Source organism: Urocitellus parryii, chromosome 5 (genome assembly GCF_045843805.1).
Source record: "Urocitellus parryii isolate mUroPar1 chromosome 5, mUroPar1.hap1, whole genome shotgun sequence".
NCBI classification, from domain to species: domain Eukaryota; kingdom Metazoa; phylum Chordata; class Mammalia; order Rodentia; family Sciuridae; genus Urocitellus; species Urocitellus parryii.
The window spans coordinates 687,499-703,303 of record NC_135535.1 but is presented as its reverse complement, the minus strand read 5'-3'; the positions used below and the strand labels follow the sequence as shown (position 1 = coordinate 703,303).

The window sequence follows — 15,805 nt, the reverse complement described above, 5'->3', positions numbered from 1 at the left end:
GAGGGATGTGTGTGGGGCACAGGAGACATGGCTCCCTCGTATTCAACAGGACCCCTGCTTCGGTGCCTTGTTGGAATACAGCGTTACCAATGGTGTGTACACCGGCTGTGATCTGCCTCCCGAGCTGCAGGCTTTGCAGAAGTGAGTGTTCCTGCTGCTTCCTAAAGGCTGGGCTGGCTTTAGGATGGCCCTGCCCCTCCTCTGCTGGCCCTCACTTAGGACCCCCACATCCATGCCTGCCACACTGCTTCCCAGGCTCTCTGCAGCCCCTGGACTACAGAAGCCACTCTGTCCTGATCATTCAGGGCTGGCATCAGCCTCCCCTCACACACACAGGGATAAACAAAGCACCTGGTAGGAACCCTGGGGGAGGGGGCAGGTGGAGCCAGATCCACATGCTGCTCCTCCCTGCAGCTGTGCCTAGAGGAGGTGGGTTTAGCCCCCAGTGCCAGCATCTGCCAACAGAGGAGCCGGGCCCACTGGAAGCACAGCAGCCTGTGTGCAGGGGAGTGTGCACCTCATGCTATGGGCCCGAGACCCTGCCTGCCCGTGTTCCTGTTTCTGCCTGTCCTGCAAATCCTGTGGCCCCTTGTCTTACAGCCGTGGGCATTGGTGTGGGCAGCAGCTGATCCTGCTCTGGCTGCTGACCTTGGCACACACCAGCATGTTCCTGCCATTTGGCAGTCACTGCTGCTACCTCCCCCCCCCCCAATAAATACTTTGGTGACCCCTAACTTCCTGTGCACCTGAAAATGTGCCCATCATTGATGACAGTCTCACGAGGCCTCTGCCTGCCACTAACTGCAGTCTTTGGAGCTGACCCCAGCAGCTCCATCCTGATCCAGACACGTGCTGGGCAGCAGGCCAGCCACCAGCTCTCCTCAAAGCATGCAGAGCCCCCAGGGTCTGTGGGGCTCCGCCTGGGGTTGAGGGGAGGTGGCAGCAGCATTCAGGCCCGTCCAAGACCCAATACTTCTGGAAGGCTCAGCAGGCAGGCCTGTGCCGGGGCCTCTGCCTGTCCTGCTAGCCAAGAGCTCTTTGGTCCCTGTGCCACATGGACACCAGGCTCTCTCAGCACCTTCATGGGTGGGCGGGCTCCCTGGGGGGCCGTGCTGGGCCTGTGGGCCTTCACTCCAGAGGCACTGAGTGCAGAATCAGCAGGTCACTGAGTCCTCGTGCCCTGGCCAACCAGAGGCCAGCACAGTCGTGCCCCATGCCGGCTCTGCCACAGCCACCTCCACCCACCCTGGGGACTGTTGCTGAGTTTGCAGCCCTTGGAGATGGGCGCTCTCCAGGTCCAGGAGGAAGCAGTGCCAGGCCGGTGCTGTGTGAGCAAGTGGGAGTCTGGCTGGCCGGCGGGTCCCTCCTGCCCTGCCCGTCCTGCAGCACCCTCCCTTCACAGGACTGCCCCGCCCAGGTCCTGGGGCAGCGGGAAGAGGCTGGTGTGGTACCCTGGAAAGACTCACGTCCTACAAGCCTGCACCCATCCGATTGTGTCCTCCCCACAGGGACTGGTCTTGCCCAGGTGGAGCACTTAGGCCAGAAGGCCCAAGGGATGAGCCCCACAGAGGCAATGGCTGAGGCCTCCCACCCCAGGGACCAGCATGGGCAAGGTGCCCTCCCCAGGTGGAGAACAGAGAACCTTTGGGGAGACACTTCCTCCAGATAGAACTGAGGGCAGATCAGACCAGCCAGGTGGTTCTGCCCAGGCCTGTCCCTCCTCCACTCAGCAGCCAGGTAGTGTCCCATGGCTGATGGTGCCATCGACCAGGAGTCACCCACACAGCAGTCAGCCCTGCCCACCCCAGGGGCAGTGCCCAGCCTCTGCACACCTGCCTCGGGGCCTTCCTATCCCACCCTCTATCTGCAGCCGCTCAGCTGCTCCCTACGGGCTCCTCTTGGCTTCATGGCCCCTGACTTTCCTTGCACCCTGTCAACATGAGTCACACACAGCCACCCGGGAGGTCTTCAGTGTTGGCTGGCATGTGAGCAGGTGAGGGAGGGCAGGAGCAGGGCCAGGCCTGACACTTAGAGGTGACCAGTCTGTCCCACAAAAGCTGGACACGTGAGATGGATCATGGTCCGGTGTCATCAGTGATGGAACCAGCCTCTGTCCTTCCAGCACCAAGCACTGAGCTAAGGTCAATCCTGGGCCTGTGGGCTCTAGCACCTCCTCCCCAGGGGCGGTGCCCAGCACCACCCCTCACCCTCCACCACAGAATCATCCACACGGCCAGGGCTTCACCCACACCTGCTGTGATTTCACCTGGATGTTACGGTACAGGAAAAAGGCCAGGCCTTGTGGGACCACAGCTCCAGAAGACCCATGGCCCAAGAGCAGGGGGGGTCCCGCAGACAGGCGAGACCAGCACCAGGAAGGTGGGAGTCCCTGCGAGGACTTGGTGCCCTGTGTTGAGGGCAGGACAGAGTGGGTGGGAGCCCCGGGACAGGTGGCAGGGAGGGAAGCAGGCTGCCTGGGCCAACATAGAGGTCTTAAGATCTGCACCTGGAGATCCCCAAGGAAACTTTAAAACAGCATCTCCCTGCTTGTTCTTAAGTTAGCTGAAATGGTTTTTTTTTCATTTTTAAAAACTCTTGGTGTCCTTCCCAGCACATGGTAAGTATTGCCATCTTAAGGCAGAAGAGTCACAGTGGTTTGTCAGCCTCAGTGGAGGAATGAAAATGCCGCCATCACCCATGGGACGCCGGCCAGCTGTCTGCGGCAGCTCCTTGAACGCAGGCCCTAGCCAAGTCCCACAGCTTGTCCTAGTGCAAAACATGCTGGACAGCTGTGCACCATACACCTTCCTGCTCTCCTAAGCATGGAGTGGGAGCTCAGACCCCCTGCCCCACAGCCACAGGGGTGTGAACAGGTGAGGGTTCAGCCATTGGGGCCAGAGTAGAAGGCACGTGACCTGAGACAGCTTGAAGGGTGGAGTGCTGCTCACCACTCCTCCCCTGCTCGGCACCTGGCTGCCTATCCAGAGAGTGGACAGCATTCCACGGTGAGCACAATGGGGACAGAACCCCCAGCCGCCCTGGGGTTCACAGGGGAGGGCTGGAATTACCCTGTGCTGTTCAGGCCATTGAAAACCTGGGGGCCTGGCCTGGCCTTTCCTGCCCATGTCTTAGCTCACCTCTCCTGCTTTTTGGAGACAATGTACACATACACTGAGAACGTCATTGTCATAATTTGTGAAACCCTGCGGCTGAGCATGGCAAACAAGAATTACATCTGGATCATCCTTACAATTAATTCTAAATACACAATCAAAATAACACACACTGCCATATTTCACCAGTAACTGAGCACGCAGGTAAAGGTGAACTGGAAGCAGAGCCCTCAGTGGTCTGCAGGGGCTTCTTGGCAAGCACTCCTGACCTCATGGAGGGTGTTGTGTAGGGCTGCAATGAGACAGGCTGCCATGACATTGTTTTCCCATCTTCCATCCTCATGGACAGAAGAGTTGAGAAACCCCCTTCACCTAAATAAGGGATGGGATGAATATTTTGCTGTAGTACTCTTCCCTCAACCAGTCAGGAACCTGCTGGTCAACACCACATGTTAACATATCCCCAAGAGAAAGGACAAGCTGCTCCCCAGTGCAGTTCCTTCCCCAGATAGGATCTGGGAGAGCACCCTGCAGTCTGGGCTGCCTTAGTGTGAGATGCAGACATGGACCCCACTCTCCACTCCCTCATGCCTTCTCCTGGGAGGACCACAAAGCAGAGAGGCTGGGCACCAGGGGTCCCTGCAGGATCTGAGCCCCTAACCAGGGTGCCATCAAGGACCTTGGCTCTGGCTCCTACCCCACTCCCACCTAGGCCCCTCTATGTCTTTGCAGTGGGTGGCAAAGACAGAGAGCTCAAGGCCCAAGTTCCAGTTTGTCCAGGTGCCCCTTTCCCAGGATTCCATGCTTCCTCTGCTAGATGTCAAGATGGTAACCATCCAGCAACTCTTAGGGTCACAGGATCCCATCCACACATTTACCATTAGTTTTTACTGAGCATCTATTATGCTCTGGATGCTGCTCTAGGCCAAAACAACTGCATCCACTCTGCAACTGGCATGCCAGATCAGAGTTCATCTGGAAATCGGCAGCCTCCCTTATGCCAGAATCATCAACCAAGACGCATAACAGAAATAGGTCGCCTTTTGTGCTGAGGATGTGGCTCAAGTGGTCGCACGCTTGCCTGGCATGCGTGAGGCACTGGGTTCGATTCTCAGCACCACATAAAAATAAAGATATTGTGTCCATCTAAAACCAAAAAATATTTTTAAAAAATAGGATGCCTTTTAGAGAAAAAGCGCATGATCTAGGAAATGACCTGATGCACTAATGCAGTTAGACCTTCATGTAGGAAGCATTTTGATTCTATTACATGATAGATCTAAATAAAGCAAGAGATGTACTATGTTCATGGATAGTATGACAGTACATAGTTCAATTTTCCTCAATCTATACATTCAAGACAATTTCATTGTTCCAGCTAGATTTTTCAGAAACTTGACTAGATCATTCTAAAATACATATGAAAAATAAAGTCTGTGCATACCCACATCAATATTAAAAAAGAACAATGGAGATACCTGCCCACTACAGATTAAAGTATACTACCAAGCCATCATTATACAAACAGAGGTACAGGGCCAGGCACATGGACCAAGAACACAGAGACCCATCTAGGATGCATGGCCAATGCCTGAGAAAGGGATCTGCGAGAGGGTGCTTGCTTCCTTGGCACTGAGAAAACTAGCTCATTTTGTGGAAAACTAAGCTGCACTCCTACATGAAAGTACCCTTCCAGCTAAAGATTTATGTCAAATTGGTAACATAGTCCATGGGATTTTTGGATTGAAATTTTATGGTAGAATCATCTAAAAATCTCCAAATTACAAACTACTTCAACTGAACTGATTTGCCTCAAAATGCAAGGTTGTTTTCTGATACTTATTCTCTCTGAAGTCACTGAATGACTGAAACACTATCACTCCCTTGGACAGACACCAGATACCTTTGTGACATCAGAAAGAAAATCCAAAACTACAAGCCTTATTTAAAAAAAATATTTAAAAAAATAAAAGATGGTTTTGACTCCATCAAAATTAAGTATCTCCATTCAGACCCCATGGATGATAAGGCCGACAGACAGAAGGACATGGAGGGGTCTACAGCTGGTAACAAAATGCATGTACGGAAAGGGAAGAACTGCAAACTGCCAGGGAAAGGGAGTTCAGAGGCACGGTCAGCTCTGAGCAGCCCAAGTGAGGACTGCCCCAGTAATCAGGAGACCCACACCCTGCACCCGGGAGTAGATGCTAGGAAGTGTGGCAGCCCCACCCTGGGAGTCCTCAGAGAGCTTTAGGGTGACTGTGCCCGGGAGTCCGGGGTACCTGGGGGAGGGTGCTAGAAGCAGCTGACTCAGCATGGAGAAAGCAGAATCTGCAGAAGCAGGAGCACATCCTTCAGAGATCAGGGTTTGGGTGCCAGAGAGGGTCGAAGGTCCAGAAACTGGCCAGGCTGGGAGAGGGTGGGAGCAGGCTGGGCACTGCACATCCCTTCCAGAACATCCCCGGGGGTGGGCCGGCTACCGGTGTGCTCACGAATGCTGGGGCTCGGGAGGCACCTGCTGGATGGATTTCTGCAGGACGTGGCAACCCCAGGCACACTACACTTACAAATACTGAGGGAGGGGGCAGCAGCGGAAGATCTGAGCCAGAGAGTCCTGCAGGCGGCCAGGGCAGAGGGGCGGCCCCGGGGCCCGAAACTAAACCCACAAATGGGCCTGTAGTCAGTCGCTCCCGAGGGAGCAGCGGGCCTAGATGGCTCCAGATGTCGGATGAGGGTCAGAGAGGTGGCAAGGGAAGCCCCAGAGCACTGGCGACAGCCGATGGCGCTGTGGGGCGGAGGTGCGGGGCTGAGGAGCAAGGGGACCCGCACCGGGTGACGTCGGACCACCGCCATGGACCCGGAGGCCTGGAGTTGGGGGCGATGGCTGCTGCAGTGGAGGTTCATGCGAGAGGGAAGACGCTGGGGAGGGCGCCCCATAGTGTCCGCGTGCCGGCGCCAGCAGGGGAAGCGGAGGCCCGGCCTCCCCGCCGGTGCCCGCAAACCAGGCCGGACCCGCTCCGGGCTGGGAGCTGGAGAGCCGAGGTGGCAGGACGCGGAGCCGGGCGCGACCCGACCCCGGGGACCCGCGGCGCAACGGTGCAGCCCAGCGCGCGCCCCCCGCCTCCGCCCGCGCGCCCCCGCCCGCGCCCAGGGCAGGGTAGCCCCGCTCGGCCCATCCCGAGGCGCAGGGGCCGGGCACCTCAACTCCGCTCTTTTAATTTAAATATTTTTTGCCAAGTCATCGCCGGCGCCGCATCTACGTGGCGGGGGGTGGGGGCGGAGCCACGCCGCGGAGTTGCCGCAGGTAAACAGCCCCCTCCCCGGCGGGAGCGGGCCGCGCGGCCCGGGCTGGAGAGCCGCCGCCGCCCCCGGGAGGGACGCAGGGCGCGGGCCGGCTGCAGCGCGGCGGCGGGGGCGGCGGCGGCCCTGCGCCCCGGCGGCCCGACCCCTCCCGCGGGGCGGCGGACCCCCGAGCCCCGCGAGGTGCCGCGTCCCCACTGACCTCCCGGTCCCGGAGCCCCGCGCCCCCGCTGCCCCTTCCCGCGCCCACCCGCTCACGCGCCAGCAGCTTCCCGACGCCCCGCGCCCCCTCCCGCCGCGGGCCCGCCCGCGCCCCCCGCCCGCGCCCCGCAGGGCCGCGCCCCCGCCCCCCATGCACCACCTCCTGGAGCAGTCGGCGGACATGGCGACCGCGCTCCTGGCTGGCGAGAAGCTGCGGGAGCTGATCCTGCCGGGCGCGCAGGACGACAAGGCAGGCGCGTTGGCCGCGCTGCTGCTGCAGCTCAAGCTGGAACTGCCGTTCGACCGCGTGGTCACCATCGGCACCGTGCTCGTGCCCATCCTGCTGGTCACCCTGGTCTTCACCAAGAACTTCGCAGGTGAGGCAGCGCGGGAGGCGGCGCGTCCGCAAGTGTCCGGCGCTGGGTGCTCCCCGCGCCCCCGCACGCCCCGGCGCTCACTCCAGCCAGGCCGCACCCACCTTGCCCGGCACTGTCCAGGGCTGTCCTGAGACCCTCTCTGTTTTATTGCTGCTTTACCTTGCATTTCTTCAGCCTCAAGCCCCCGAGGACTAGGCCTGCCCTTCACTTGCTGGGCTCAGATGTAAAAGGGACGTGGGGTCTGGGCTGTAAAACGTCACAGCGGGTCTGAGATGTTGAAGTGTCCATGTGAACACCAGAAAAGGATCTTATAGGTGTAGAGGGCAGACAGCCCTGGGAAAGGATGGTGGAGACCCCAACTTCTGGGGGAGGGTCTGTGGAGCCCTGTTCCTGGCCAGGAGGGTAGAGGAACCCGGGTCTCTCAGGACAGGCCCAGAGAGCCTCTGTAGGTCTGCAGCAGAGGAGGCCAGGCAAGGTGCACCACGGAGGCAACATCAGGCTGGTCCAAGTGATGGTCCACTTCGGTGGCACCTGCAAAAGCTGTTTCCGCATAGTGTGCAGACATGTGGCTAGGGGGTCAGCTCCATGATGGACAAGCCTCCTAGGACAGACGCAGATTCAGGTGCACACATGGGCTTGGCCTCTCTGGTGCCCTCTGCATGGGGCTCCATGTTCTGACACTGCTAAGCCCAGCTCCCCATCTCTGGGGCATCAGCACACCCCTATATCCAGCTGGGCCTGGGGCTGACAGGCTCCAAGTGCATCCCTGACCCCAGGGCCTGCCCCTTCAGACCCTCTGCATTTGCACACAGACACACCTGGGGACCACATGCCCTGGCCCTCTCCCCACTGCCATTCGGGGCCCACTGCAGTGTCAGGAGGGGTCCCAGTGCCTCTCCAGCACAGACAGGTAGGGTTCTGAGCAGCAGAATGTGCCCGGCCTGCGAGGTCACTCCAGGCGATGGGCCTGGGGGGCTCTCTGAACTGCTCTTCTGCTAGTGAAGGAGGCCCGTGAACCCATGACTTCCAAGCTCGACCACAAAGCCCTGGCTGCTTCTCCTGCTGGCTTTGATCAGGGTCTCACTGAACCTGAAGCCATCCAGGGTCCCCAGACACATGCTAACTCCTGGGGTGAGATGACCCCGGACAAAAGGGAAGTTGTGGTACCACCCAGGTGGGAACCACATACGACCTGGGTGGACTTGGGGGGAACTCCTGGGCTGGGGGGGGGTGGAGGGTATGGTCAGAAGCTCTGGCCTCTCTAGAGACCCCCCACTTTCTGCTCTGGACAAGAGCACCAGGAACCTGGGCCAGGGTCCTGAGATGTGACTGCCCTGAGAGGCTGTGGGGCTGCTTCTCGGCTCTGTGTCTGCCTCCGTCTGCCAGGACCTGAGCCTGAGGAGGCAGGCACAGGGCCACCAGGGTGAGCACCTGAGGCTCCCTCAGCCCTCCTGGCCGGGCGTTTCAGTGGGTGGGCCTCAACCCTTCTGGCTGAGGCAAGATGCTGAGACCCATGTCCTGTGTCCCTGGTTTGTGCACCAGGGACACAGAGTAGGCCTGTGCCATGACCTGTAGAGGTGCCATGGAGACAGGGCCTAGTGTGGCAGCACATGGCCAGTGCTCATCAGCCTGGCCCCATCCCAGTGCCAGGGCCTGGCATGCCCTCCTGGGGGTCCTGGCCCTCGGTGCAACCCGCTCTGCTGTGTTAGGACAAGCCCTCCCTTGCAACACAGCTGCTCACCACTGGGCAGAGCTCAAGGTAGAGGTGGACTTTGGAAGACCCCACGCCCCTGCCTGAAGACCAGCTGGTGGTGGGCCAGGGCTACCATGAAATCCCACTCTCCCCGCTCCGTCCCCTCCCCTGGACTCTCTGCTGGGGATGGCATAGAGTGGGGGATCAGGTGGGCAGAGCCCAGACATACTGAAAGGGGAGAGGCCAAGAGTCACCAGCTTCCTCAGATGCTGCCGAGACCCTGCGGGGAGGCCACCTGCTTTCCCTAAAACAGATCACCAGGGCCAAGTGTGCAGTGTCCTCAGTGTGTCCTGGTGAGCCGTCCAGCCCACCCCAGGAGTGTCTTCTTCCCTCTCAGGAAAGGCACCAGGGATCTGCCTGGATCTAAGTGTCGGCTGCCCAGGGCCTGCACCGGGCAGCTGGGGCCTCTCTGCCTCAGGGTCCCAGGAGGGCTGGGTCTCCAGGGTCAGCGCCCACTTACCCACTCTTTTCCGCCACCTCTGAGGGTGAGCCCTCTCCTCCCCAGTGGGACCCCCCTGACAGGCCCAGCATCTGGGGCCTTGTTTTTGTGGGGATCAGTTCTGGGCATTCACTCAGCTGTGGCAAGAAGGTGCTGGGTGGGCCGAGACTGGCTGGGACGTCGCCCGGCGGGGGGCACCTGCTGGGTGTACAGGCCCTGGGCCCAACCACCAGGACTTAAAAAGAAAAAAACCACAGCTGCCGCCTCAGAGTTCTGCAGTCGGGAACCTGAGTGAGGCGCAGGGGCTGCGGCTACGCCCGCGGGCACGGTCCTTCCAGAGCAGGTCTGTTCCTCCGCTTCCAGCTGCTAGATGCACTGTGTCCCCCTCTGTCCAGCCAGCAGCACCTCCCTCTCTGGCACCCCTGCCGCTCCTCTAGCCCTCCCCAGCACCCTCCCCCGGGGACCTTAGGATCACACATCCCACCCAGATCCCTGTCACTCGGCCTGGGTGGTGGAGGTCTGGGAAGGACAGCTTCCAAGCAGTGGCCACCTGGGTGTGTGCTGACTTCCCTGGGGCTGCATCAGGCACTAGGCTCCCGGGCACTGCGCTGGGCCCCATGTCCCCAGGTGAGTTGAACAGGCTGGGCAGGTGCCTGGTTACCAAGCAAGCTTCTTGGGTGGGAATCCCAGTGTCCCCTCATCAGGGACAATGATGCCCGTGGCCAGGGCCCATAGAAGGCTATCCTGTAGGGAAAGGGCTGCCCAGAACTGCCTCTGTCTATGGGCTGGGCAGGCCTGTGTCTCCCCCAGACATCTCCCTGGCCCAGCGGGGGCCACAGGGCCCCTGGGAAATCCCAGGGGAGTCCCCTCGAGGGTCTGGCCTGTGCGCCCCAATCCCACTGCCCCACTCAGTGTCAGGTCCGTGGTAGCCCCTGCTCTGCGGGGCCACCTCACCCTGCTCTGCACACCCCGGTGAACTGCTGCACTGCAGGGAGCACAGGGTACCTCCGCAGGTGCAGGCCCCTTCCTGTGCCTTGTGAACCTTGGGGCAGGCCTCTCACCTGCATGGTCCTGGGGAGCAGATTAGGAAATGGGCAGAGTGGCAAGTGGGGCTTGTCTCCCTTACTGCCACCGCCCAGCAGACAGGGTGGCAGGCTCTCCACACCGTGCCCCAGAGGCACTGCACCAGCCACTCAGGGGTTGGGGGCCACCCCCATCCCAGAGCCTGTTTCCCTGTGGCCTCCCCACAGGGTGTCATCACAGGGTGGGTGCCTGCCCCAGGGAGAAGAATATCCACCCCCCTACAGCTCCTGGGATTGGTGTTAGGGACCAAAAGGGAATAAAATGATATTTTTTCAACCAAAAGAACTGATCCCTCTGCCTTTCCCTGTTTGCTTTTCTCTGAACTCAGCTCGGCTCTTGGTCTGGACACCTGTCCTCAGGGAACTCAGGCTGTGGGGACAGTCCAGGCTCCCATCTCATGAGGATGCGGTGCCAGCTGCTTCAAAGAACCCTGGCCCCCACCCCATCTCAGCAGGGCTCCCTCTGCCCAACCCACACCTCCCTAGAACCCCCCACAGCTCCCCAGGACTGTCCCATAGAGTCTGTGGGCCCTGTCTTTGAAACCACCCTTGGTGGACCCACCTGGGTCCTTACTGTGTGGACTGGAAGACACATTCCTGGTGAGAATGGTGGCAACCACGGGATCTGCACTGGGTTCTGAAGGGCTGGGGGGGGGGGCCTGCTGCTGAGTGGAGGCCAGGGCTGGAGGCACCGTGGGGTCTCTGTGCCCAGATGTGTAGCCAGCCACTGCTCCCAGCCCCCTGGGTCCCTGAACAGCTGCAACAGTGGATGGTGGTCTTCCTAGAGAGAGCTGGGGTCTCTGAATCTCCCTCTGGGTGCAACTCAAAGGCAGGGCACGCACAGGCTGCTGTGCGTGCAAGCCTTATAACATGGTGGTTCTGAGCTCACCTGCCCTGGTACCTGAGGGTGCCAGTCCCATTTGTGCAGAAGAGGGTGGGAGGAGGCTGGAGCCCCACCTGAACGCACATTGGCTAGGGGCCCTCAGGCTCTGAGCCTCAAGGCTCCACTCCCAAGAAGCCTCAAAATCCAGAATCCCTGCATGGGCAGACTCGTGCTGTAGGCTGTACTGACATCAGGCAGACAGGCTCCTGGGGAGAAGGTGCCCTGCAGCAATGACCATGGGACTGCAGTTACAGTGGCAGGTGTGAAGTCAGGTCCCTGGCCAGGTTTGGTGGCGCCTACCTACCAATAATCTCCGCCACTCAGGAGACTGAGGCAAGAGAAATCATCCCAAATTCAAGGCCAGCCTCAGCAACTCAGTGAGACCTTGCATCAAAATTAAAGAGCTGAGGGTGTCTCTCAGGGGTCGAGTGCCCCTGGGTTCAGAACGTCCCTAGTACAAAACAAAAGGGGGATGAGTCCCTCCCTGGATGCTCAGGCCAGCAGCCAGGACCTGGGTTTCAGCTGAGCTGGGGTGTTGGAAGATGGCCAAGTGGTGTGGCCTGTCTTGTTCTCTTTAGGACTGTTTCCCCTTGTGCCCAGTCTCTGTGGCATTTAGAGACCAACATACATGTATAGGCCAGTTCCTGGGGCTGGCATGGGCAGGGCTTAACCCCTGGCTGACCACCTTGTGGGGGTATTCAGGATAAGATAGTGATCAGAAGATGGGGAGAAGCTAGTGGGGGCGGGTCCATTGGGGCACAGCATCCCTGCACAAAGCAAGTAGCTATGTGGGAAGGAGCCATAGTACTGAGGCCAGCAGCTGGTGCAGGAGTGGGCCCCCGCTGCCCTTTGCCCCAAGCCCTTGTCTCCACCAGGCCAGTCCCACCTCTGTCTCCTCTCTGCCCCCAGAGGAACCCATTTACTGTTACACCCCGCACAACTTCACTCGTGACCAGGCGCTGTACGCCCGCGGCTACTGCTGGACGGAGCTGCGGGACGCGCTGCCCGGTGTGGACGCCAGCCTGTGGCCTTCCCTGTTTGAGCACAAGTTCCTGCCCTACGCCCTGCTGGCCTTCGCCGCCATCATGTACGTGCCCGCGCTGGGCTGGGAGTTCCTCGCCTCCACTCGCCTCACCTCGGAGCTCAACTTCCTGCTGCAGGAGATTGACAACTGCTACCACCGGGCGGCGGAGGGCCGCGCGCCCAAGATCGAGAAGCAGATCCAGTCCAAGGGGCCCGGCATCACGGAGCGCGAGAAGCGCGAGATCATCGAGAACGCCGAGAAGGAGAAGAGCCCCGAGCAGAACCTGTTCGAGAAGTACCTGGAGCGCAGGGGCCGCAGCAACTTCCTGGCCAAGCTGTACCTAGCGCGGCACGTGCTCATCCTGCTGCTCAGCGTGGTGCCCATCTCCTACCTGTGCACCTACTACGCCACCCAGAAGCAGAACGAGTTCACCTGCGCGCTGGGCGCCTCCCCCGATGGGCCGGCGGGGGCCGGGGGCCCGGCGGTGCGCGTCAGCTGCAAGCTGCCCTCGGTGCAGCTGCAGCGGATCATCGCGGGCGTGGACATCGTGCTGCTCTGCTTCATGAACCTCATCATCCTCGTCAACCTCATCCACCTCTTCATCTTCCGCAAGAGCAACTTCATCTTCGACAAGCTGCACAAGGTGGGCATCAAGACTCGCCGCCAGTGGCGCCGCTCCCAGTTCTGCGACATCAACATCCTGGCCATGTTCTGCAACGAGAACCGCGACCACATCAAGTCGCTGAACCGGCTGGACTTCATCACCAACGAGAGCGACCTCATGTATGACAACGTGGTGCGGCAGCTGCTGGCCGCCCTGGCCCAGTCCAACCACGACGCCACGCCCACAGTGCGCGACTCCGGCATCCAAACGGTGGACCCCAGCGCCAACCCCGCCGAGCCCGACGGCTCTGCCGAGCCTCCAGTGGTCAAGCGGCCTCGCAAGAAGATGAAGTGGATCCCCACCAGCAACCCGCTGCCACAGCCCTTCAAGGAGCAGCTGGCCATCATGCGTGTGGAGAACAGCAAAGCCGACAAGCCCAAGCCCGTGCGCAGGAAGACGGCCACCGACACGCTCATCGCGCCGCTGCTGGACGCCGGGGCTCGTGCGGCCCACCACTACAAGGGGGGCGGGGGTGACGCAGGCCCGGCCCCGCCCCCGGCCCCCGACAAGAAGCACGCCCGCCACTTCTCCCTGGATGTTCACCCCTACATCCTGGGCACCAAGAAGGCCAAGGCTGAGGCCGTGCCCGCTGCCCTGCCGGCTTCCCGGAGCCAGGAAGGCGGCTTTCTGTCCCAGGCAGAGGAGTGCGGGCTGGGCCTGGCCGAGGCACCCACCAAAGGTAGGGTACAGAGTGGTCTGGGGTGGGAGAAGGAGGGTGGACCCCCACAGAGTCCCGGACAGGAAGCCTAGGAGGGAAGCAGGTGCTGGGAGCCAGGCGAACAAGGCGAAGTTGCATAGCCTGGGTCTAAGGAGGGCGCAGTTGTGTCAGCTGCAAGGGCGAGGCACAGGCCTCTCCGCAGCTTGGAGGACCTCCCCGCAGCTTGGAGGACCTCCCGAGCCCCGAGAAGGCAGGCCAGGCTCAGGACTGAAGGCTGCTCTTCCCCAGTGGACTTCAGCTCCCCTGGCCAGAGAGGTGCTTCAGGCAGACGAAGGCACCATGTTCCTGGGGCAGGCTGCCTCTGCAGGCCTGGGAGGAAGCTCAGGGAGGGGAGGGCCAGCCCCTCTGGGATGCTTTGGAGCCGGGAGCCTCTCTGCAGGCCCTGGAGGGCACGGGGAGGGGCCCGGCAGCTGGGGGGACTAGAGTGTGAGGTGCCTGTACACCTGGCTGTTCGCAGATGCTCCACTCCCGGAGAAGGAGGCTCCCTACCCCACGGAGCCAGCTCTCGCAGGGCTTCCCTCTGGTGGCCCGTTTCATGTCTGCTCATCCCCAGCAGCCCCTGCCACGGGCCCTCTGTCACCAGCCAGCCTGGGCAAGGCTGACCCCCTTGCCATCCTGAGCCGAAACGCCACTCACCCCCTGCTCCACATCAACACCCTGTACGAGACTCGGGAGGAGGAGGAAGGGGGTCCCCATGTGCCCCCAGACATGGGCGACCTCATCGCCATCCCCCCACCCCAGCAGATCCTCATCGCCACCTTCGACGAGCCGAGAACAGTTGTGAGTACTGTGGAGTTCTGAGGGCACCGGACACCCAAGCCAGTGAAAGCCCTCTGCATGAGCAAGGGATGTCCAGCCCCGAGTGGACATGGCCTCGCTCACCCAGTGCCGCCCACATCCCCAGTCTCCCATCGCATGCTGCGGGGCTCAGCACCCTTCCAGTGGGCCCGAGCTGGCACAGGTGCGTGGGCGGATTGGGCAGAAGGTGGGGTGCTGGGCTGCCAGATGAAGAGTTTATTTTTTTAGTCAGTTTTGCTGTGGACCAAGGCTGTGGCACGACAACTCGGTGCCCCCAGCCCGGATCCAACCCAGAGCCAGCCAGGAGGACACGGGGGAAGGAGGTGCCAGCTGCAGAGCCACTCCCCAGGCATCACCGGCCCAGGGCTGGCCCCTGCAGGGACCTGATGCCCTCAGGTGGGGGCCCAGGCCACCCTGGGTCTGATCAACATGCACTTTCCTCAAAGCCTGACTTACAGTTTATTTTACTATGGCTACTATAACTGACTATTGTCATCAGGAGACTTAGGGTGAGTTGAAAGCAGAGGGTGTGTGTGTGTGACCGTGTGAGCAGAGATGGTGTGAGCGTGGGTGCAGGTGCGGGTGAGTGAACCGAGTGAGTGTGTGGGCGAGGCTGAACAGGTGTGTCTGCAGGAGTGCCTGGTGCCTGTGAGCAGGAGGGCAGGGCAGGCGTCCAGGGAGGGACTCCTACGCAATAACCACGCCCCTCCTGGGCCCCAGCTGCCAGTGAGGCCCATGCGGCTTTCCAGGGGAACCCAGGCCGCGGCTGGCCCCGTCCCTATTACCTCAGCCACCGTGGCCGGTGACAGTATCAACAAGGTAGCACTGAGCATATCAATAAATATTATTCTGATAACCGCCTGTGCTGCTGCCGAGTCCGCATCCCTGCCTCTGGCGCCACCTGCCCACCCCCCAGCACAGCCTGTCAGCGTCATCATGGGGGCACCTGAAGGGCCCAGAGGGTGAGGAGGGGGAGCATGTGGAGGGCACTCCTGGAGAGTTGCCACCGGACTCAGCCCCTGGGCACAGGCACAGATCGGGGCTCCCACACTGAGGGGACCCCAGGGAAGACATCCCTAGGTCAGATGCTTGCAAGCAGGGGGCCAGGCGGACTGCCAGAGGAACGGAGCTGCAGGACCCAGAACAGCTTCCAGGAGGAGGGGCCCTTGCTGTGGACAAGGGTGTTCATGTCAGGGGTCCCCTGCAGGGCATCTGCCACCTCAAGTCCAGGGTTCGGTGGAACAAGGCTGGCCCCATGGAGCCACATTCCCTGCAGGTTGGACCTGTGGGCTCCCTGGAGGCAGGTGGCTGGGGCAGATGGGGCCAGAATCCATGGGCAGTGGGAGGTATCGGCCCCAGATTGCTGAGGTCAGAGGGCACCCACCTGCTCCCTGGCCAAGGCCTTCAGGAGGCTCTCTAACGGGTACCTCTCTGAACAGTCCTGGACACCAGT

At 60.9% G+C, this 15,805-nt stretch overlaps 2 protein-coding genes across 4 annotated transcripts in view; both read left to right on the top strand.

The window, feature by feature from the left end:
* The window catches only part of Mov10l1 (Mov10 like RNA helicase 1), a 60,656-nt gene extending 60,042 nt beyond the window's left edge, over positions 1–614 (top strand). Inside the window, exons 26-27 of the mRNA XM_026413589.2 lie at positions 50–141; positions 415–614. Coding sequence (XP_026269374.2) covers positions 50–141; positions 415–424 — 102 coding nt within the window. The 3' untranslated portion in view covers positions 425–614. The remainder of the gene's footprint in view (positions 1–49; positions 142–414) is intronic.
* A 6,112-nt stretch (positions 615–6,726) lies between these two features.
* On the top strand, positions 6,727–15,207 carry Panx2 (pannexin 2). 3 transcript variants are annotated; one of them, XM_026413536.2, is made up of 3 exons: positions 6,727–6,991; positions 12,058–13,515; positions 14,299–15,207. In XM_026413536.2, exons 1-3 carry the CDS (start codon positions 6,766–6,768, stop codon positions 14,832–14,834), a joined length of 2,220 nt encoding a protein of 739 aa, XP_026269321.2. In that variant the 5' UTR covers positions 6,727–6,765; the 3' UTR covers positions 14,835–15,207. The 3 variants fall into 3 exon arrangements, with proteins under 3 accessions (XP_026269321.2, XP_026269320.2, XP_026269322.2); XM_026413535.2 differs by having other exon boundaries at positions 14,296–15,207; XM_026413537.2 differs by having other exon boundaries at positions 14,012–14,456.
* Positions 15,208–15,805: the final 598 nt, after the last annotated feature.